The sequence below is a fragment of the Crinia signifera genome, chromosome 8 (genome assembly GCF_055691185.1).
Source record: "Crinia signifera chromosome 8, ASM5569118v1, whole genome shotgun sequence".
In the NCBI taxonomy this organism is placed as follows: domain Eukaryota; kingdom Metazoa; phylum Chordata; class Amphibia; order Anura; family Myobatrachidae; genus Crinia; species Crinia signifera.
The window spans coordinates 178,636,565-178,660,230 of NC_139224.1; the positions used below are offsets into that span (position 1 = coordinate 178,636,565).

The 23,666-nt window shown below is 47.7% G+C and overlaps 1 protein-coding gene across 2 annotated transcripts in view; it reads right to left on the reverse strand.

Annotated features, from left to right (window-relative positions):
• COL24A1 (collagen type XXIV alpha 1 chain) overlaps positions 1-23,666 on the reverse strand; it is a 395,453-nt gene that overhangs the window by 238,425 nt on the left and 133,362 nt on the right. For both annotated transcript variants that reach the window (XM_083157902.1, XM_083157901.1), the window contains exons 11-14: positions 19,438-19,491; positions 19,269-19,313; positions 9,311-9,364; positions 5,137-5,181 (exon numbers count right to left, since the gene is read on the reverse strand). In XM_083157902.1, the coding sequence (XP_083014028.1) occupies positions 5,137-5,181; positions 9,311-9,364; positions 19,269-19,313; positions 19,438-19,491 (198 nt within the window). The remainder of the gene's footprint in view (positions 1-5,136; positions 5,182-9,310; positions 9,365-19,268; positions 19,314-19,437; positions 19,492-23,666) is intronic.

Here is a 23,666-nt window from a genome sequence, read left to right on the forward strand (position 1 = left end):
GAAAGCCCTTTGTTAAGCCCATCACAAAGGAACTGTAACACTTGGGGTATGTTTGCTCTAGGGAAACTGAACTTGCCTCTTGACCATGTCGCGAACACCCGCCATATTCTATAGTAGACTTCTGATGATACTTTCTTCCTTGCTTGGAGAAGCACCTCGATGACCTCTGGAGATAAATTTTTGTCTCTCAACTGTCGCCTTTCAATTTCCAGGCCGCTAAATTCAATTTGTGAGGCTCTTGACAATTGACTGGGCCCTGCCTGAGCAAATCTTGAGTCACTGGAAGAAATACTGGGCCTGCAATCGCCATGCTCTCTAACATGGGGAACCAAGCCCTCCTGGGCCAGTAGGGCAGTATGGCTATGACTTGGACCCCCTCCGATCTGACCTTCCACAATGTCCTGTGAATGAGAGAAATTGGAGGAAACACATACCCCAGGTGAAACTCCCATCTCTGAGACAGGGCGTCCACTCCACTTGACCCCCAAGTCGGGTAACGAGAGTAAAATTGTGGAAGCTTCTTGTTTACTGCTGAAGCCATGAGATCCAACTCTGGCTGACCGAACTGCTCCACTATTCTCCTGAAAACCGACTCCTTCAGTTCCCATTCGCCCGGAACCACGCTTGTGCGACTCAGATAGTCTGCGAGCTGATTGTCCTCCCCCAGTACATGGAGCGCTGATATTGATAGCAGATTCTCCTCGGCCCAACACATGATGTTTCGAACTTCTTCTAAGAGCACGTGACTCCGTGTACCTCCTTGTCTGTTGACATAGGAGACGGTAGTAGCGTTGTCCGAGAAAATGCGCAGGTGCGCACCCTTGATATCTTCGCTGAAGAACTTCATTGCTTTCCACACGGCTCTTAGTTCCTTGTGATTGGAGGAAAACTCTGACTCGCGAGGGGACCATAGACCTCGGCACGTTTTGTCCAGACCATGAGCCCCCCAACCCATGGCGCTGGCGTCTGTGGTGATCACCCTGTAAAGGGGGCTTGCTAGTGAGGACTTTCTTGGTATTAGTTGATCGGCTTCCCACCAAACTAGAGAATCTTTCACTGAATCTAAGATTTTTATTTTTCTTTCCAGCGGCACCAGCCTTTTTGTGTAACCCAGAAGGGACCACTGCAGAGGCCTCATCCTCCATCTGGCCCATGGGACTATGTCCACCGTAGACGCCATCATCCCCAAAAGGCTCATTGCTGACCTGAGTGGTATGCGTTCCTCCTCGTATATCCTCGAGATTAGTCGTTGGATCTTTTCGCATCTCTTTATGGATAAGGACATTTGGAATTGTACCGTGTCCACCAGAACCCCCAGAAACTGAAGACTCTGTGTTGGCTTCAAACAGCTTTTCTCCCAATTCACTAGCCACCCGTGTTCCTGAAGAAACTGAATGGTGTAATCTCTTGCTGTTATAACCTCTTCTTCTGATGGTGCCACAATCAATAGATCGTCTAGATATGCCCATATCATGACTTTCTTTTTTCTCAGTTCTTCTATCAATACCACTAGTACCTTGGTAAAGACCCGTGGTGACGAGGTGAGGCCGAAGGGCAGACAGGTGAACTGGTAATGATCGTGACCTATGCAGAATCTCAGATATTTTCTGTCGTCTGGGGAAATGGGAATATGGAAGTAGGCGTCTCTTAAGTCGATGGAGACCATATAATCGTTCTTTCTTATTCCCATCAGAATAGACTTTGTGGTCTCCATGTGAAACTTTCTCTTCTTTATGCGTAAATTTAATTTTCTTAAATCTAATATAGTTCTGTAACCTCCAGAACTTTTGCTGACTATGAAGAGACGGGAATAAAAACCGGCCCTTTTCTCTTCGTCTGGGACTTTCACCACTGCTCCTGATGTGATGAGTCCTTTTAAACTTAAATTTAGAGCTTCCCTTTCTATCTTCGAAACTGGGAGCTCTGAAACACAAAACTTTGCCACTCTTGGCTTTGACATGAATTCCAGATGATAGCCAGTCTTGACCACCTCCAGAACCCATCTGTCTCGGACGGTTTGTTCCCAGATGCGAGTGAAACCCAACAGCCTTCCTGCTACCGGGGCTTGCTCCACCATGGGACCACCGTCACTGCTTCTGTGTGGTTCCAGAACTTTCACCTTTTTTCTTGATGTACTGTCGAAAAAAGGCTCTGGATGTCCCTTGGGCGTATCTATCCCGGACCGACCTGCCTGGCCTGTAGGACCTGGCCTGTCTATACGCCTGTCTAGAAGAAAATGAGGAAAACCTCCCTCTTCTATCCTGTGGTAATCTCACTGATTTATCACCTGACATTCTTTGAATCATCTGATCCAAACGACTGCCGAAAAGGAAAGCACCCTCATAAGGCAATGTTGCTAGTTTGTTCTTTGAATGGGAATCTGCCGCCCATGATTTAAGCCATAAGGCCCTACGGGCCACCACCCCTGAAGACAGGGATTTTGCTGCAAAATCTAGACCATCTAGAGAGGCCTCACACATATAGTCCACCGCCAGCTGAATCTGGGTAAGACTTTTACAGATTTGATCACGGGAAACCTTTTCTTGTAGGTCTTCCTGTAAGGCAGAACACCAAATCCTGAGTGCCCGAGAGAGCGAGGCCATGGCCACTCCGGATTTTAGCGAGACTGAGGAGGAAATATGCAATCTTTTCAACGCACTTTCCATTTTTTTATCCATTGCGTCCTCCACATTAAATAGACGCTCGTCCTCCAACACTTCGCCTGACTCTGCTGATGATCCACCGGACGCCTCCTTGTCCACATCATCATGCACAGACACATCCCCATCATCCTTATCAAGGCTAGTCTGTGACCTGGACCTCTTATTCCCCGTATATTCCTCTTTAGAAATAAAATTCTTTTTCATCCAGTCTCTCATCTCAGCTAATTGTGCTGATATATTCATACCAACATCCTTTTTTGTTAGACATTCTAAGCACAGAACTGTCTCTCCGACAAAAGCTCTATCACATCCTGGACAGACTTTAGTATTCTTAGTCTTAGCCACTTTTTTTCTGGGCACTGAAGGCACACTACAAAACAAGAGAGAGATACTAACTATCTGGCTTAAAGTAAACAATATGAAAATAACCTGTCCTCTATGAGAGGACTTACCTGGGCGGCGGTGTAACGTTTTTCTGAGAGGCATCCTCCATGGTTAACTCCTGGTCAGACACAGCCCCGCGCCTGTAACACCGACCAGGCGCTTTTAAATGAATGCTGCCTGCGCAGACCGGCGTCTCCCCTCCCTGCCGGAAAAGCAGAGACCAGCGCGTACTTCCGGCTATTTGGAACGCACGCGGCCGTGACCCGCACGCCGCGTGCATCCGCCGGAAGCGACGCCCGCCACTATGCGCAGGCAGAGCGTCGGAGCTGCCGGGGGAGTCTGCCCAGCGTGACCCGAATGCATATGCCGGCGCATCCACCTACCGGGAGCAGCCGACGACGGCCAGAAACATGACGCCCAGGTGACAACCTCTAATGCGCCGACCACCATAGCGGGAGGGGATGGGGAAGAACGCCATGGGCTACCAGGTTAAGTCCTTGCCATCGGCCCTGGACATACACAGGCTTAAGGCACCGCCAGCCTGACCGCCCAGGTCCCCGGTAGCATAACCAGCTTACCGGGCCTAGTCTAAAAAAAAAAGATAACACTGACTAACTACCTGTCACAGACAGAAGGAGACAGGAAAAAGACTATGGTCAATGGGGAGGTGCCAGATTATATAGAGGAGGGGCTGGATCCTGGGGGAAAAAACTACCTGTCTAATTGGAGAGGAGAGAGGGATGAACCCAATGTAATGGCTGCCATGAAGTATGAAGGAGAAAGTTGGTTTATTTGCTTAAATATAAGCCCTTAAAAGGACACTTTCCTATTGCTAGGAAATACAGCATACAGATGATGTTACAGAATTCAAGTCAGGTAGAAGTACAAATACCAGGGCTCACAGGCCCTCTTTATATAGACAGAAAACACACTGACATTGTCAGATCCTCCCCTATACCTTTACGATTCGCATATCAATCAGACCTCTTACATCCAGTGCATAACGATTCAAGGCTACATACTACAAAGGATGAGGTGGAGATCATTGGATTATCTCCTGGACATGTTTACATAAAGAAACACAAATGTCTGCATTACCAACACCTCACACAGGATGGCCTGGGTTCAGTGACATCACATACACAAGTTTCCTTACTAACACCTTTACACAGGAACTACAGACACAGAGCCTGCTACCTGCTGCGCAGTGGCCACTCACAGACCTTCTGACAGGAGGAGGCTGTTTAGCATCTCATTTCCTTGTCACAAAGATTTGCTAATTTTGTTCCTCCAGAAATGTACAAAGTGCATTGTAAGTGTAGAATGCATTTCTCAATATTCAATACAATATACATAATATATGGTGCAGTCCTAACTCAGTGCTTCATCTCACAATGCAGCAGGGGTCCTGTCCCAGCTCACAGCAGCGCTGCAGCAGGGGTCCTGTCCCAGCTCACAGCAGCGCTGCAGAAGGGGTCCTGTCCCAGCTCACAGCAGCACTGCAGCAGGGGTCCTGTCCCAGCTCACGGCAGCACTGCAGAAGGGGTCCTGTCCCAGCTCACAGCAGCACTGCAGAAGGGGTCCTGTCCCAGCTCACAGCAGCGCTGCAGAAGGGGTCCTGTCCCAGCTCACAGCAGCACTGCAGCAGGGGTCCTATCCCAGCTCAGTGCCGCTCATACAGTTTAAAACATCTAATACATGTCAGGTGCACTTGTCCAAATGGCGCCGCACCCCACAGGGGTAACACCTTCAGTGCTGTGGCTGCCATTAACCCCGTGTGGGGTGGGGGGGGGGGGTGGTGTTCAAACTAAAATCTAAACTGCAGTGTAAAAATAAAGCAGCCGTGCAGCATGGCGTTACCCAGGAGCACATGTTACATCTGCCCCACCTGCAGCACAGATTGACATTACCCAGGGGCACATGTTACATCTGCCCCACCTGCAGCACAACATGACGTTAACCTGGGGCACATGTTACATCTGCCCCACCTGCAGCAGAACATGACGTTACCCAGGGGCACACGTTACATCTGCCCCACCTGCAGCACAGCACGATGTTACCCAGATGGCGATCATTACAAATCACTTACTCTCAAGCCGGGAAATCCAGGAGGGCCGAGACCACCAACTGTTCCCTGCAAGACACAGAAAATGGAAAATAAGTGGGGGCCACATTACAGCACCGGTGCTCGCTATACGTGTATACAGGGGGGATACTGCTATATAATACTGTTCTAATATTCTCTGTACAGCGCTGCGGAATATGTGTGCGCTATATAATAACTGGTAATATTAGTCTCTGTACAGCGCTGCGGAATATGTGTGCGCTATATAATAACTGGTAATAATAGTCTCTTACAGCGCTGCGGAATATGTGTGCGCTATATAATACTGTTATAATATTCTCTGTACAGCGCTGCGGAACATGTATGCGCTATATAATAACTGGTAATAATATTCTCTGTACAGCGCTGCGGAATATGTGTGCGCTATATAATAACTGGTAATAGTCTCTTACAGCGCTGCGGAATATGTGTGCGCTATATAATAACTGGTAATAATAGCCTCTGTACAGCGCTGCGGAATATGTGTGCGCTATATAATACTGTTCTAATATTCTCTGTACAGCGCTGCTGAATATGTGCGCACTATATAATACTGTTCTAATATTCTCTGTACGGCGCTGTGGAATATGTGTGCGCTATATAATAACTGGTAATAATAGTCTCTGTACAGCGCTGCGGAATATGTGTGCGCTATATAATAACTGGTAATATTCTCTGTACAGCGCTGCTGAATATGTGCGCACTATATAATACTGTTCTAAAATTCTCTGTACAGCGCTGCGGAATATGTGTGCACTATATAATAACTGGTAATATTCTCTGTACAGCGCTGCGGAATATGTGTGCCCTATATAATAACTGGTAATAATAGTCTCTGTACAGCGCTGCGGAATATGTGTGCGCTATATAATACTGTTCTAATATTCTCTGTACAGCGCTGCGGAATATGTGCGCACTATATAATACTGTTCTAATATTCTCTGTACAGCGCTGCGGAATATGTGTGCGCTATATAATAACTGGTAATAATAGCCTCTGTACAGCGCTGCGGAATATGTGTGCGCTATATAATACTGTTCTAATAGTCTCTGTACAGCGCTGCGGAATATGTGTTCGCTATATAATAACTGGTAATAATAGTCTCTGTACAGCGCTTTGGAATATGTGTGCGCTATATAATAACTGGTAATAATATTCTCTGAACAGTGCTGCGGAATATGTGTGCGCTATATAATACTGTTCTAATATTCTCTGTACAGCGCTGCGGAATATGTGTGCGCTATATAATACTGTTCTAATATTCTCTGTACAGCGCTGCGGAATATGTGTGCGCTATATAATAACTGGTAATATTAGTCTCTGTACAGCGCTGCGGAATATGTGTGCGCTATATAATAACTGGTAATAATAGTCTCTTACAGCGCTGCGGAATATGTGTGCGCTATATAATACTGTTATAATATTCTCTGTACAGCGCTGCGGAACATGTGTGCGCTATATAATAACTGGTAATAATAGTCTCTTACAGCGCTGCGGAATATGTGTGCGCTATATAATAACTGGTAATAATAGCCTCTGTACAGCGCTGCGGAATATGTGTGCGCTATATAATACTGTTCTAATATTCTCTGTACAGCGCTGCTGAATATGTGCGCACTATATAATACTGTTCTAATATTCTCTGTACAGCGCTGCGGAATATGTGTGCGCTATATAATAACTGGTAATAATAGTCTCTGTACAGCGCTGCGGAATATGTGTGCGCTATATAATAACTGGTAATATTCTCTGTACAGCGCTGCTGAATATGTGCGCACTATATAATACTGTTCTAATATTCTCTGTACAGCGCTGCGGAATATGTGTGCACTATATAATAACTGGTAATATTCTCTGTACAGCGCTGCGGAATATGTGTGCCCTATATAATAACTGGTAATAATAGTCTCTGTACAGCGCTGCGGAATATGTGTGCGCTATATAATACTGTTCTAATATTCTCTGTACAGCGCTGCGGAATATGTGCGCACTATATAATACTGTTCTAATATTCTCTGTACAGCGCTGCGGAATATGTGTGCGCTATATAATACTGTTCTAATAGTCTCTGTACGGCGCTGCGGAATATGTGTTCGCTATATAATAACTGGTAATAATATTCTCTGTACAGCGCTTTGGAATATGTGTGCGCTATATAATAACTGGTAATAATATTTTCTGAACAGTGCTGCGGAATATGTGTGCGCTATATAATACTGTTCTAATATTCTCTGTACAGCGCTGCGGAATATGTGTGCGCTATATAATACTGTTCTAATATTCCCTGTACAGTGCTGCGGAATATGTGTGCGCTATATAATAACTGGTAATATTCTCTGAACAGCGCTGCGGAATATGTGAGCGCTATATAATAACTGGTAATAATATACTCTGTACAGCGCTGCGAAATATGTGTGCGCTATATAATAACTGGTAATAATATTCTCTGTACAGCGCTGCGGAATATGTGTGCTATATAAATAACTGGTAATAATAGTCTCTGTACAGCGCTGCGGAATATGTGTGTGCTATATAATAACTGGTAATAATATTCTCTGTACAGCGCTGTAGAATATGTGTGCTCTATATAATAACTGGTGATAATAGTCTCTGTACAGCGCTGCGGTAAATGTGTGCGCTATATAATAACTGGTGATACTATTCTCTGTATACCGCTGCGAAATGTGTGCGCTATATAAATAACTGGTAATATTCTCTGTACAGCGCTGCGGAATATGTGTGTGCTATATAATAACGTAATAATATTCTCTGTACAGCGCTGCGGTAAATGTGTGCGCTATATAATACCTGGTAATAATATTCTCTGTACAGCGATGCAGAATATGTGTGCGCTATATACCGTAATAACTGGTAAAAGTATTCTCTGTACAGCGCTGTAGAATATGTGTGCGCTATATAATAACTAGTGATAATAGTCTCTGTACAGCGCTGTGGTATATGTGTGCACTATATAATAACTGGTGATAATATTCTCTGTACAGCGCTGAGGAATATGTGTGCGCTATATAAATAACTGGTAATAATATTCTCTGTACAGTGCTGCGGAATATGTGTGCGCTATATAATAACTGGTAATAATATTCTCTGTACAGCACTGCAGTATATGTGTGCGCTATATAATAACTGGTAACAATCTCTGTACAGAGCTGCGGAATATGTGTGCGCTACATAATAACTGGTAATAATAGTCTCTGTACAGTGCTGTGGAATATGTGTGCGCTATATAATAACTGAGAATAATAGTCTCTGTACAGCGCTGCAGAATATGTGTGCACTATATAATAAATGGTAATAATAGTCTCTGTACAGAGCTGCGGAATATGTGTGCGCTATATAATAACTGGTGATAATAGTCTCTGTACAGCACTGTGGAATATGTGTGCGCTATATAATAACTGGTAATAATAGTCTCTGTACAGCGCTGCGGAATATGTGTGCGCTATATAATAACTGGTAATAATAGTCTCTGTACAGCGCTGCGGAATATGTGTGCGCTATATAAATAACTGGTAATAATAATCTCTGTACAGCGCTGCGGAATATGTGTGCGCTATATAATAACTGGTAATAATATTCTCTGTACAGCGATGCGGAATATGTGTGCGCTATAAAATAACTGGTAATAATAGTCTCTGTACAGCGCTGCGGAATATGTGTGCGCTATATAATAACTGGTAATAATAGTCTCTGTACAGCGCTGCGGAATATGTGTGCCCTATATAATAACTGGTAATAATATTCTCTGTACAGCGCTGCGGTATATGTGTGCTATATAATAACTGGTAATAATAGTCTCTGTACAGCGCTGCGGAATATGTGTGCGCTATATAATAACTGGTAATAATAGTCTCTGTACAGCGCTGCGGAATATGTGTGCGCTATATAATAACTGGTAATAATATTCTCTGTACAGCGCTGCGGAATATGTGTGCACTATATAATAACTGGTAATATTCTCTGTACAGCGCTGCGGAATATGTGTGCACTATATAATAACTGGTAATAATATTCTCTGTACAGCGCTGTGGAATATGTGTGCGCTATATAATAACTGGTAATAAATAAATATATTGCAATGTAATGTGATATACTGTAATATAAGGTGTAGTCCAGCAGCATAAGTAAGGCAGATACTTACAGGACTTCCGTCAGGACCGGGGGCGCCTCTATCACCAAAGTCTCCAGGAAATCCCTGTGACAGACAACAAGAGAGTATGGGGGCTATAATACTGTACTGTACAGTCATACACATGAAGCAATACGTGTACAGATATATCCAGATAATGTATCCAGATAATGTATGTAATGTATGAGCAGAAGATGGCTGCCAGACCGCAAGCTCAGGTCCAGATGATGTATGAGGGGCAGAAGATGGCTGCTAGTCCGCAAGCTCAGGTACAGATAATGTATGAGGGGCAGCAGAAGATGGCTGCCAGACTGCAAGCTCAGGTCCAGATAATGTATATGGGGCAGCAGAAGATGGCTGCCAGACTGCAAGCTCAGGTCCAGATAATGTATGAGGGGCAGCAGAAGATGGCTGCCAGACCGCAAGCTCAGGTCCACATAATGTATGAGGGGCAGCAGAAGATGGCTGCCAGACCGCAAGCTCAGGTCTACATAATGTATGAGGGGCAGCAGAAGATGGCTGCCAGACCGCAAGCTCTGGTCCAAATAATGTGTGAGGGGCAGCAGAAGATGGCTGCCAGACCGCAAGCTCAGGTCCAAATAATGTATGAGGGGCAGCAGAAGATGGCTGCCAGACTGCAAGCTCAGGTCCACATAATGTATGAGGGGCAGCAGAAGATGGCTGCCTGACCGAAAGCTCAGGTCCAGATGATGTATGAGGGGCAGCAGAAGATGGCTGCCAGACCGCAAGCTCAGGTCCAAATAATGTATGAGGGGCAGCAGAAGATGGCTGCCAGACCGCAAGCTCAGGTCCAGATAATGTGCGAGGGGCAGCAGAAGATGGCTGCCAGACTGCAAGCTCAGGTCCACATAATGTATGAGGGGCAGCAGAAGATGGCTGCCTGACCGAAAGCTCAGGTCCAGATGATGTATGAGGGGCAGCAGAAGATGGCTGCCAGACCGCAAGCTCAGGTCCAAATAATGTATGAGGGGCAGCAGAAGATGGCTGCCAGACCGCAAGCTCAGGTCCAGATAATGTGCGAGGGGCAGCAGAAGATGGCTGTCTGCTCAGATGCAGATATTTATGAGGAAAGGTGGGTATGAGTGGGAAGGGCTCCCAAAGCTTACTCCAGCTGATGATAGTGAGACCTTCCTTTGCACGTAATAGTCACTATCTCGCTACACGTGATTTGACAAAAGGTTATTGGCAGATTCCGTTAACAGAAGCTGCTAAGGCAAAAACAGCCGTCCCTACCCCAGAGGGCTTATTCCAGTATACAGTGCTCCCATTTGGTTACATGGGGCCCCCAGCAACCTTCCAGAGAGCTACGACTAAGTTGCTGTGGCCCCACAGGGAATATGTGGCTGTATATATAGATGACATTGTTATTTTCAGCGCTGACTGTGGGTCGCACCTACCACAGGTAGAAGTTGTCTTACAGTCTCTATGGGCACACGGGATTACCGCCAACCCTGAGAAATGTGCCATTGGTATGATTGATGCCAAGTATTTGGGGTACATTGTGGGCAGAGGGCAGGTTAGACCTCAGCCTGGTAAGGTAGCAGCAGTCCTCACCTGGTCTAATCCTAAGTGTAAGTCACAACTTAGGACATTTCTCCATCTGGGGGGGATATTATCGCAGGTTCATTCTAGATTTCACCACTAGGGCGGCTCCACTGAAGAAACAGTCCTCAGACAAGATAACGTGGTCTAGACCAGTGGAAACTGCTTGGCAGGATTTAGGCCGAGCTTTGGGTACCGGGCCTGTCCTGCAAGCTCCTGACTAGGAAACTACTTGTGTTACTGACGGAAGCCGCTGGGACAGGATTAGGAGCAGTTCTCTCCCAAGAATCCATCTAAGAAGGGATTTGTCAGAAAGAATGAACTAGACTAAGGCCCACTATGTATAGATATACAGATTGTTATTAGAGAATGCGCAGCCTACACATTGTCAGACTCTGAACTGCCGCTACACTATGGGGCAGATGCAATTAGGTGAATAGGGTCCTATGCATTTGCTGCTAGTGCCTACGTCTGTTGCTGTCATTTACACTATGCACCAATAAACTCAGCACTAACAGCCTGAAATACCAGACCCCAGCTCACACTGCGTCGCATACATCGGCGGCGTCTCGCGTATCTGGCGTAGCGGGGGGCAGATGGGGCAGATGGACTAGTAAATGTTACAGGGTGCTTCTCATACTACATCACACGGTATTTATAGCTGTCGGCTTGTTCAGGGTTTCTGGAGAGAGGGAACAGCTGAAGTTCAGAGGTGGGACTGTAACACACCCAGGTCCCCATCCCAGCAGCCGCTTCTCTTATCCTCCAAATGAGAACAAATCAGTGATTCTCTTACAGGAGCAGCTCCGGGAACATCTGAATCACCCAAATAATCCCAGAGCGAAGGTGAAGTTCTGGCAAATCTCACCCCCTGATTATATGGAAACCAGGTGTCCGCCCGCTAATTCTGCCTCACACCGAAACACTACCGGGGCTCATATTACTGCACTGTGCCGGGATGTATGTGTACGGGAAGGTATCCGATGTGTCGCCAGTGTCGGCGTCACGTGTCATTAGACCACAGCGAGGTGATCAGCATTTCTTACCGCAGGTGGAGGAGAGCCCCAGGCTGCAAAATATAGGGGGCACTGCACCTCACCCCTCCTCACTGTGGCTCCATTATTTTGATGTTTCGACATGGTAATGGTCTACACATGAAAATGTCGACATGTATTTCTTAACAACTTTTGGAAAATGGTAAAGAGTGTCAGGTGTAGTGAGAGAACGGGGGGGGGGGGGGTGCATGTGATAACAGAAATAACCTTTTTATGTGTTGGCCATCCCTGCGTCTACCTTTTGCCTCCTTGATGTCAACCTCTTGGGGTCTACCGAAGTACTGCTGACCCTATGAGCCGCAGCAGATGGATCATGTGACATTATGGGGGAAATTTACTAAAGGAAATTTGTAAAAAAATAGGTGTATTTGTATCCAGAAATAGCACATCAATACGAATACGAATTGCCGTATTTTCGGGATAGTAAATGTCAAAAATAAGTGTATTTCTGGATACAAATACACCTATTTTTTTACAAATTTCCTTTAGTAAATTTCCCCCTATGTGTTCTACCGCACAGACCTCAGACAGACCCCCCCCCACCCGTGTAAGAGCCACATGCTCCTCCCCGACACCGGTGCTGGAGAACACCTTATGGAATAAGTCCCATGGCACAACAGCGCTACACGTGTCAGCAGAGCCCCAATGCGGCCACATGCAGGATGGCGTCGGCAGATGAAAGCGGTGACTAGGAAGCTGGGCCGGTTACACACCAGACTAATGGGGCCAGCGGATGTCAGGTCCTGTACACAGACGGAACATCGCCCCGGAGTGCAGGGAGACTGGAGAGAGACCAATTCTAGCACTTTCCAGATCGCTGTAAGTGCAGAACACGTTTGGGAAGCGGCTCTGAGGGTTTATTACTGTACTGTATAAGGTCTACGGCTGAAGGGGACGCGCTCTGGTGGGGACTGGGAGGTGAGGAAGGGCACCTATGGAGACATACAGGAACATATGGGCAGTACAGAGACATGTGGGCACTACAGAGATATACATAGACATATGGGCACTACATAGACTTGTGGGCACTACATAGACATACAGAGACATATGGGCACTACAGAGACATGTGGGCACTACAGAGACATACAGAGACATATGGGCACTACAGAGACATACAGAGACATGAGCACTACAGAGACATATGGGCACTACAGAGACATACATAGACATATGGGCACTACATAGACATACAGAGACATATGGGCACTACAGAGACATGTGGGCACTACAGAGACATACAGAGACATATGGGCACTACAGAGACATACAGAGACATGAGCACTACAGAGACATATGGGCACTACAGAGACATATGGGCACTACAGAGACAGAGAGAGACATATGGGCACTACAGAGACATATGGGCACTACAGAGACATACAGAGACATTTGGGCACTACCGACACATGTGGGCACTACAGAGACATACAGAGACACATGGGCAATACAGAGACATACAGAGAGATGTGGGCACAACAGAGACATACAGAGACATATGGGCACTACAGAGACATATGGGCACTACAGAGACACATGGGCACTTCAGAGACATACAGAAACATATGGGCACTACAGAGACATATGGGCACTACAGAGACATAGAGAGACATATGGGCACTACAGAGAAAGAGAGATATATGGGCACTACAGAGACAGAGAGACATATGGGCACTACAGAGACATACAGAGACCTTTGGGCACTACAGAGACATACAGAGAGATGTGGGCACAACAGAGACATATGGGCACTACAGAGACATACAGAGACATATGGGCACTACAGAGACACATGGGCACTACAGAGATATACAGAGAGATGTGGGCACTACAGAGATATACAGAGAGATGTGGGCACAACAGAGACATACAGAGACATATGGGCACTACAGAGACATTTGTTCACTACAGAGATATACAGAAAGATGTGGGCACTACACAGAGATATACAGAGAGATGTGGGCACTACAGAGACATACAGAGAGATGTGGACACAACAGAGACATATGGGCACTACAGAGACATACAGAGACATATGGGCACTATAGAGACACATGGGCACTACAGAGACATACAGAGACATATGGGCACTTCAGATACATTTGGGCACTACAGAGATATACATAGAGATGTGGGCACAACAGAGACATATGGGCACTACAGAGACATACAGAGACATATGGACACTTCAGAGATATACAGAAACATATGGGCACTACAGAGACATACAGAGACATATGGGCACTACAGAGACATATGGGCACTACAGAGACATTTGGGCACTAGAGACATACAGAGACATATGGGCACTACAGAGACATATGGGCACTACAGAGACATACAGAGACATATGGGCACTTCAGAGACATATGGGCACTACAGTGACATATGGGCACTACAGAGACATACAGAGACATATGGGCACTACAGAGACATATGGGCACTACAGAGACATACAGAGACATATGGGCACTTCAGAGACATATGGGCACTACAGTGACATATGGGCACTACAGAGACATACAGAGACATATGGGCACTACATAAACATATGGGCACTACAGAGACATATGGGCACAACAGAGACATATGGGCACTACAGAGACATACAGAGACATATGGACACTTCAGAGATATACAGAAACATTTGGGCACTACAGAGACATACAGAGACATATGGGCACTACAGAGACATATGGGCACTACAGAGACATTTGGGCACTACAGAGACATACAGAGACATATGGACACTTCAGAGATATACAGAAACATAAGGGCACTACAGAGACATATGGGCACTACAGAGACATTTGGGCACTACAGAGACATACAGAGACATATGGGCACTACAGAGACATATGGGCACTACAGAGACATCTATACAGGAAACCATAGCACAGAGACAAGATAGAGCCGAGCTGATTTCCGGCCATGAACGTCTGTGATAACTAATAACATTTCTGAAGTATTTACTCTTCCGTTTCCCATTTCTCTGCTTCATAAGAAGTATATATAAAGCACGCACAGGAGCCAGACTGACTGTGACTTGTGGTTTTCTAAATAAGGATTTACGACGTTTGGAAAGCAATGTTTAAAATCTATTAAGAGGTTCTAGAAATTCCCTCTGCCGTTCCCACCCGCCGCCCACTTCCTTCCACTCTCATTAATATGTTTAGCAGAGACCCGCTTAGCGTGCGCAGGGAGAATCTTGGCCGACATGCTGGTGTTAGCGGCTAAGGACCATGTACCCCTGTACAGACGCAGTCACAGGAGCAGGGACCTGTCCTGTGTACAAACATTACAAAGCTTCCACGGAAATAACGGTCCCTGGAAAGTAGGAACAAATCTTAGGCATGCAACCCGATCCCCCGCGCGCCTCACTGCCTGCAAACAAATCCAGGAACTAAGGAATACATTCACTGAAAGATCTATGTTATGTATGATAAAGCTTTATTTATATGGCGCCCAAGGGAACCGCAGCGCCCAGTATCAGAGCACATAAACCAATAAGAAGAGATTTCATAGGCAAATAAAAACCCTAGTTACTAAAAACTTATTATTATTATTATTATTGTTCTTTTTACTTCTGTTTGTGGTCAGTTATAAAACCTGCGGCTGGATGAATAAGTTTCCAAAAGGGAGGTCTTTTTTTAAAGGGGCAATCATTTGCATGGCAGTGTAAGGGGTAGAACGTAAGTAGAAGCTGTATGTGAGGTGCCACCACTGGTGTAACCCTGTACTGTGAGAGGTAGAACGTAAGTAGAAGCTGTATGTGAGGTGCCACCACTGGTGTAACCCTGTACTGTGAGAGGGAGAACGGAAGTAGAAGCTGTATGTGAGGTGCCACCACTGGTGTAACCCTGTACTGTGAGAGGGCGAACGTAAGTAGAAGCTGTATGTGAGGTGCCACCACTGGAGTAACCCTGTACTGTGAGAGGGAGAATGTAAGTAGAAGCTGTATGTGAGGTGCCACCACTGGTGTAACCCTGTACCGTGAGATGGAGAACGGAAGTAAAAGCTGTATGTGAGGTTCCACCACTGGTGTAACCCTGTACTGTGAGAGGTAGAACGTAAGTAGAAGCTGTATGTGAGGTGCCACCACTGGAGTAACCCTGTACTGTGAGTGGAAGAACGTAAGTAAAAGCTGTATGTGAGGTGCCACCACTGGTGTAACCCTGTACTGTGAGAGGTAGAACGTAAGTAGAAGCTGTATGTGAGGTGCCACCACTGGTGTAGCCCTGTACTGTGAGAGGGAGAACGTAAGTAGAAGCTGTATGTGAGGTGCCACCACTGGAGTAACCCTGTACTGTGAGAGGGAGAATGTAAGTAGAAGCTGTATGTGAGGTGCCACCACTGGTGTAACCCTGTACTGTGAGAGGGAGAATGTAAGTAGAAGCTGTATGTGAGGTGCCACCACTGGAGTAACCCTGTACTGTGAGAGGGAGAATGTAAGTAGAAGCTGTATGTGAGGTGCCACCACTGGTGTAACCCTGTACCGTGAGATGGAGAACGGAAGTAAAAGCTGTATGTGAGGTGCCACCACTGGTGTAACCCTGTACTGTGAGAGGTAGAACGTAAGTAGAAGCTGTATGTGAGGTGCCACCACTGGAGTAACCCTGTACTGTGAGTGGAAGAACGTAAGTAGAAGCTGTATGTGAGGTGCCACCACTGTTGTAACCCTGTACTGTGAGAGGGAGAGCGTAAGTAGAAGCTGTATGTGAGGTGCCACCACTGGAGTAACCCTGTACTGTGAGAGGGAGAACGTAAGTAGAAGCTGTATGTGAGGTGCCACCACTGGAGTAACCCTGTACTGTGAGAGGGAGAATGTAAGTAGAAGCTGTATGTGAGGTGCCACCACTGGTGTAACCCTGTACTGTGAGAGGGAGAATGTAAGTAGAAGCTGTATGTGAGGTGCCACCACTGGAGTAACCCTGTACTGTGAGAGGGAGAATGTAAGTAGAAGCTGTATGTGAGGTGCCACCACTGGTGTAACCCTGTACTGTGAGAGGGAGAACGTAAGTAGAAGCTGTATGTGAGGTGCCACCACTGGAGTAACCCTGTACTGTGAGAGGGAGAACGGAAGTAGAAGCTGTATGTGAGGTGCCACCACTGGTGTAACCCTGTACTGTGAGAGGGAGAACGTAAGTAGAAGCTGTATGTGAGGTGCCACCACTGGTGTAACCCTGTACTGTGAGAGGGAGAATGTAAGTAGAAGCTGTATGTGAGGTGCCACCACTGGTGTAACCCTGTACTGTGAGAGGGAGAATGTAAGTAGAAGCTGTATGTGAGGTTCCACCACTGGAGTAACCCTGTACTGTGAGATGGAGAACGGAAGTAGAAGCTGTATGTGAGGTGCCACCACTGGAGTAACCCTGTACTGTGAGAGGGAGAACAGAAGTAGAAGCTGTATGTGAGGTGCCACCACTGGAGTAACCCTGTACTGTGAGAGGAAGAATGTAAGTAGAAGCTGTATGTGAGGTGCCACCACTGGTGTAACCCTGTACTGTGAGAGGGAGAATGTAAGTAGAAGCTGTATGTGAGGTGCCACCACTGGTGTAACCCTGTACCGTGAGAGGGAGAACGTAAGTAGAAGCTGTATGTGAGGTTCCACCACTGGAGTAACCTTGTACTGTGAGAGGGAGAACGGAAGTAGAAGCTGTATGTGAGGTGCCACCACTGGAGTAACCCTGTACTGTGAGAGGGAGAACGGAAGTAGAAGCTGTATGTGAGGTGCCACCACTGGTGTAACCCTGTACTGTGAGAGGGAGAACATAAGTAGAAGCTGTATGTGAGGTGCCACCACTGGTGTAACCCTGTACCGTGAGAGGAAGAATGTAAGTAGAATCTGTATGTGAGGTGCCACCACTGGAGTAACCCTGTACTGTGAGAGGGAGAACATAAGTAGAAGCTATATGTGAGGTGCCACCACTGGTGTAACCCTGTACCGTGAGAGGGAGAATGTAAGTAGGAGCTGTATGTGAGGTACCACCACTGGTGTAACCCTGTACTGTGAGAGGGAGAGCGTAAGTAGAAGCTGTATGTGAGATGCCACCACTGGAGTAAGGCTGTACTGTGAGAGGTAGAAGCTGTATATGAGGTGCCACAACTGGAGTATGGCTGTACTGTGAGAGGTAGAAGATGTATGTGAGGTGCCACCACTGGATTAAGGTTGTACTATGAGAGGTAGAAGATGTATGTGAGGTGCCACCACTGGAGTAAGGCTGTACTGTGAGAGGTAAAAGCTGTATGTGAGGTGCCACCACTAGTGTAACCCTGTACTGTGAGAGGTAGAAGCTGTATGTGAGGTGCCACCACTGGAGTATGGCTCTACTGATGTATGTAAGGTGCCACCGCAGGAATAAGGCTGTACTGTGAGAGGTAGAAGATGTATGTGAGGTGCCACCACTGGATTAAGGTTGTACTATGAGAGGTAGAAGATGTATGTGAGGTGCCACCACTGGAGTAAGGCTGTACTTTGAGAGGTAGAAGGTAAATTGAAGATGTATGTGAGGTGCCACCACTGGTGAAAGGCTGTGCTGTGAGAGTTAGAAGGTAAACTGAAGATGTAGGTGAGGTGACACCACTGGAGTAAGGCTGTACTGTGAGAGGTAAAAGCTGTATGTGAGGTGCCACCACTAGTGTAACCCTGTACTGTGAGAGGTAGAAGCTGTATGTGAGGTGCCACCACTGGAGTATGGCTCTACTGATGTATGTAAGGTGCCACCGCAGGAATAAGGCTGTACTGTGAGAGGTAGAAGATGTATGTGAGATGCCACCCTTGGAATATGGCTCTACTGATGTATGTAAGGTGCCACCGCAGGAGTAAGGCTGTACTGTGAGAGGTAGAAGATGTATGTGAGGTGCCACCACTGGAATATGGCTCTACTGATGTATGTAAGGTGCCACCGCAGGAGTAAGGCTGTACTGTGAGAGGTAGAAGATTTATGTAAGGTGCCACCGCAGGAGTAAGGCTGTACTGTGAGAGGTAGAAGATGTATGTAAGGTGCCACCGCAGGAGTAAGGCTGTACTGTGAGAGGTAGAAGATGTATGTAAGGTGCCACCGCAGGAGTAAGGCTGTACTGTGAGAGGTAGAAGATTTATGTAAGGTGCCACCGCAGGAGTAAGGCTGTACTGTGAGAGGTAGAAGATGTATGTAAGGTGCCACCGCAGGAGTAAGGCTGTACTGTGAGAGGTAGAAGATATATGTAAGGTGCCACCACTGGAGTGGATGTACTGAGACTCTATTGTACGATTATTATTAATTACTCATTAATAATATATTATGTCACAGCACAATGAGGCGTAGCAGCCATCACTTTAGGAATATGACATGATTAGCTTATGGTCTTACCTGCCCGCCTTTGGCACCTTTCTTTCCGTGTGGTCCTGGTTCTCCCTGCGGGCAGAAAACATTCGTTACTCAGGGATATTACAGGTTACGTGGCGACGGTTCCATCTGTGGACAGGACACACGGACGTGGTTCAGTACTGGCATTACAATAGGATTGCAGTACACCTACACGTTCTCCTTCGGGCCCGGGAGGTCCTGGCACCCCAGCTATTCCTATAAAGCCCTGAAAATAAATACACAATTTTTATTACAAGTTTAAACATACAAATTCTCCAGAGTCTCCTATCACTGAAACCAGCGGCATTGTCTATGCACAGACTACCCAGCGTACGCCACATCTCCAGAGGAATATGGAAGTCATGCATGGAACTAGCCTGGAGGTATGAGGGGAACGTCTGCTGGGGGAGCGGGGTGTTTCTGGGTGTCATTCATAAGAACGGCTGTTACAGTGTGATCACAACATGAAACGTTAATCGTCACTTGTGGAAATCGTCTGTCTAACAAATATGTTACTAAGCTGCTGGATTCAGACTAATCCCCTGACATCATCCTCTGTCCACTCTGCCAGTGTTGTGTTAGCACATGTCAGCGGCGTTGTAGCGTGCGGGGGATTCTGGCTCTGCCGCACTGGGAGCTGAGCTGCTGAGTGAGGCAGTGAGGGAGGGAGGGTGGCAGGGTGCGGGCAGTAACCAGGTGATGCATTCCGTGAGTGAGTGAGTGAGGGAGGGTGGCAAGGTGCGGGCAGTAACCAGGGTGATACAGTCCCTAAATGTGTGAGTGAGGGAGGGTGGCAAGGTGCGGGCAGTAACCAGGTGATGCATTCAGTGAGTGAGTGAGGGAGGGTGGCAAGGTGCGGGCATTAACCAGGTGATGCATTCCGTGAGTGAGTGAGGGAGGGTGGCAAGGTGCGGGCAGTAACCAGGGTGATACAGTCCCTGAGTGTGTGAGTGTGTAAGGGAGGGTGGCAAGGTGCGGGCAGTAACCAGGGTGATACAGTCCCTGAGTGTGTGAGTGTGTGAGTGAGGGAGGGTGGCAAGGTGCGGGCAGTAACCAGGTGATGCATTCCGTGAGTGAGTGAGGGTGGCAAGGTGCGGGCAGTAACCAGGGTGATACAGTCCCTGAGTGTGTGAGTGTGTGAGGAAGGGTGGCAAGGTGCGGGCATAACCAGGTGATGCATTCCGTGAGTGAGTGAGGGAGGGTGGCAAGGTGCGGCAGTAACCAGGGTGACACATTCTCTGAGTGAGTGAGGGTGGCAAGGTGCGGGCAGTAACCAGGTGATGCATTCCGTGAGTGAGTGAGTGAGGGAGGGTGGCAAGGTGCGGGCATAACCAGGTGATGCATTCCGTGAGTGAGTGAGGGAGGGTGGCAAGGTGCGGCAGTAACCAGGGTGACACATTCTCTGAGTGAGTGAGGGTGGCAAGGTGCGGGCAGTAACCAGGTGATGCATTCCGTGAGTGAGTGAGGGAGGGTGGCAAGGTGCGGGCAGTAACCAGGGTGATACAGTCCCTGAGTGTGTGGGTGAGGGAGGGTGGCAGGGTGCGGGCAGTAACCAGGTGATGCATTCCGTGAGTGAGTGAGGGAGGGTGGCAAGGTGCGGCAGTAACCAGGGAGATACAGTCCCTGAGTGTGTAAGTGAGGGTGTGAGGGAGGGTGGCAAGGTGCGGCAGTAACCAGGGTGACACATTCTTTGAGTGAGTGAGGGTGGCAAGGTGCGGGCAGTAACCAGGGTGATACAGTCCCTAAATGTGTGAGTGAGGGAGGGTGGCAAGGTGCGGGCAGTAACCAGGTGATGCATTCCGTGAGTGAGTGAGTGAGGGAGGGTGGCAAGGTGCGGGCAGTAACCAGGTGATGCATTCCGTGAGTGAGTGAGTGAGTGAGGGAGGGTGGCAAGGTGCGGGCAGTAACCAGGTGATGCATTCCGTGAGTGAGGCAGTGAGGGAGGGTGGCAAGGTGCGGGCAGTAACCAGGTGATGCATTCCGTGAGTGAGTGAGGGAGGGTGGCAAGGTGCGGGCAGTAACCAGGGTGATACAGTCCCTGAGTGTGTGAGTGTGTGAGGAAGGGTGGCAAGGTGCGGGCAGTAACCAGGGTGACACATTCTCTGAGTGAGTGAGGGAGGGTGACAGGGTGCGGGCAGTAACCAGGGTGACACATTCTCTGAGTGAGTGAGGGAGGGTGGCAAGGTGCAGGCAGTAACCAGGGAGATACAGTCCCTGAGTGTGTAAGTGAGGGTGTGAGGGAGGGTGGCAAGGTGCGGGCAGTAACCAGGGTGATACAGTCCTTGAGCGTGTGAGTGTGTGAGGGAGGGTGGCAAGGTGCAGGCAGTAACCAGGGAGATACAGTCCCTGAGTGTGTAAGTGAGGGTGTGAGGGAGGGTGGTATGGTGTGGGCAGTAACCAGGTGATGAATTCCGTGAGTGAGTGAGGGAGGGTGGCAATGTGCGGGCAATAACCAGGGTGGCATATTACCTGAGTGAGTGGGTGAGGGAGTGTGTGAGGAAGGGTGTCAAGGTGCGGGCAGTAACCAGGGTGACACATTACCTGAGTGAGTGTGTGAGGGAGTGTGTGAGGAAGGGTGGCAAGGTGCGGGCAGTAGCCAGGGTGACACATTCCCTGAGTGAGTGGGTGAGTGAGGGTGGCAAGGTGCGGGCAGTAACCAGGGTGGCACATTACCTGAGTGAGTGGGTGAGGGAGTGTGTGAGGAAGGGTGGCAAGGTGCGGGCAATAACTAGGGTGGCACATTACCTGAGTGAGTGGGTGAGGGAGTGTGTGAGGAAGGGTGGCAAGGTGCGGGCAATAACCAGGGTGGCACATTACCTGAGTGAGTGGGTGAGGGAGTGTGTGAGGAAGGGTGGCAAGGTGCGGGCAGTAACCAGGGTGGCACATTACCGGAGTGATTGTTGTCTGTACTGTATGCTCAATGATCTATGCTACACGTGAGAGGCATGTAATATTGTCTACTGCAGTGATTCCCAACCACAGTGCCGTGGTACACTAGTGTGCCACCAGATCTAGAGATGCCCAAACCAGATTACAGCCACCCCCAGTTCAGTTATTTACTGGTCTCTTCTTTTCATGTAAAGGGCCAATGTATTTTATTTTTTACCTGTGAGAACCAGTGTGATGGTTTTTTATATATAGGTTTTTTTTTTTTTCCTGTGGGGGCCAATGTGTTTTGCCCTGTGGGGATCTCATGGGGTGCCTTGGCAATTTTAAAATCTTATTTAGTGTGCCGCAAGGTAAAAAGGTTGAAATCACTGGTCTGGTGTGTATGGACCTTAATGTGCTCTTGGGCCTGAGAGAGTTGGAGGGGGTGTGGCCAGTGCTGTGTGGGTGTGGCCAGTGTTGTGTGGGTGTGGCCAGTGCTGTGTGGGTGTGTCTCCATACATATGTAAAGTATAAAAATTGCATTTGTGTGGGAAATAGAAGTAAAATTAGTTTGGATTTATGGCCGACCGTGGCTGTAATGATGCTGTCATGGTGATGGGCCTATTTATATGTGGAGACCTGGAGCTGCGTAACCTGGCCCATCATATTAATGAGAATGCAGCGGACTAATTCTCCTGCCCCAGTGATCATCACGTGATCACAGTCTGGGCGATTATCGATAGACTGCGTAAGGAACGTAGCTCGCATGCGGGAGGCCGTCCTGGCATTAGGGGGTGGTAGGGAGTGTCTGAGGGGAAGTCATGTGATCTCAGTAAGTGGCTCATGCAGGGTCCCTCAATACGGACACAATGGCCGCCCGTGTGTTGTATCTTCAGACAGAAAGGCCACATGGATGTCATGGTGACCTTACACCGGGCATTAACACTATGAGGTATCATATACAGGGAGGCACAGCAGTGTTTGGACAGGTGACCACACATCAGGAGAGAGGTCTGTGACTTCCACCATAGGTCCACTTCACCTGCGAGCGACAGAATGTGGGGAGGACAGGAAATCTCATTGTAGGATTTTTGTATCTTCTTGTGGAAAATAAATATTTGGACAATCAAAAAGTGAAACTCAATACTTTGTAATTTAACCTCGGTCGGCAATGACAGAGGTTGAACGTTTCCTGTGGTTCCTGACCAGGTTTGCGCACACTGTAGCAGGTATATTGGCCACTCTTCCATGCAGGTCTTCTCAAGATCTGTCATGTTTTGGGGCTGTCGTTGGGCAACACGGACTTTCAACTCCCTCCACAGATTTTCTATTGGGTTGAGGCCTGGAGACCGGCTAGGCCACTCCAGGACCGTGATCTGCTTCTTACGGAGCCCCTCATTAGTTGCCCGGGCGGTGTGTTTGGGGTCATTGTCATGCTGGAAGACGAAGCCACGTTCCATCTTCAATGCTCTTACTGAGGGAAGGAGGTTTTGGCCAAAATCTTATGATACTTGGCCCCATTCATCCTCTCCT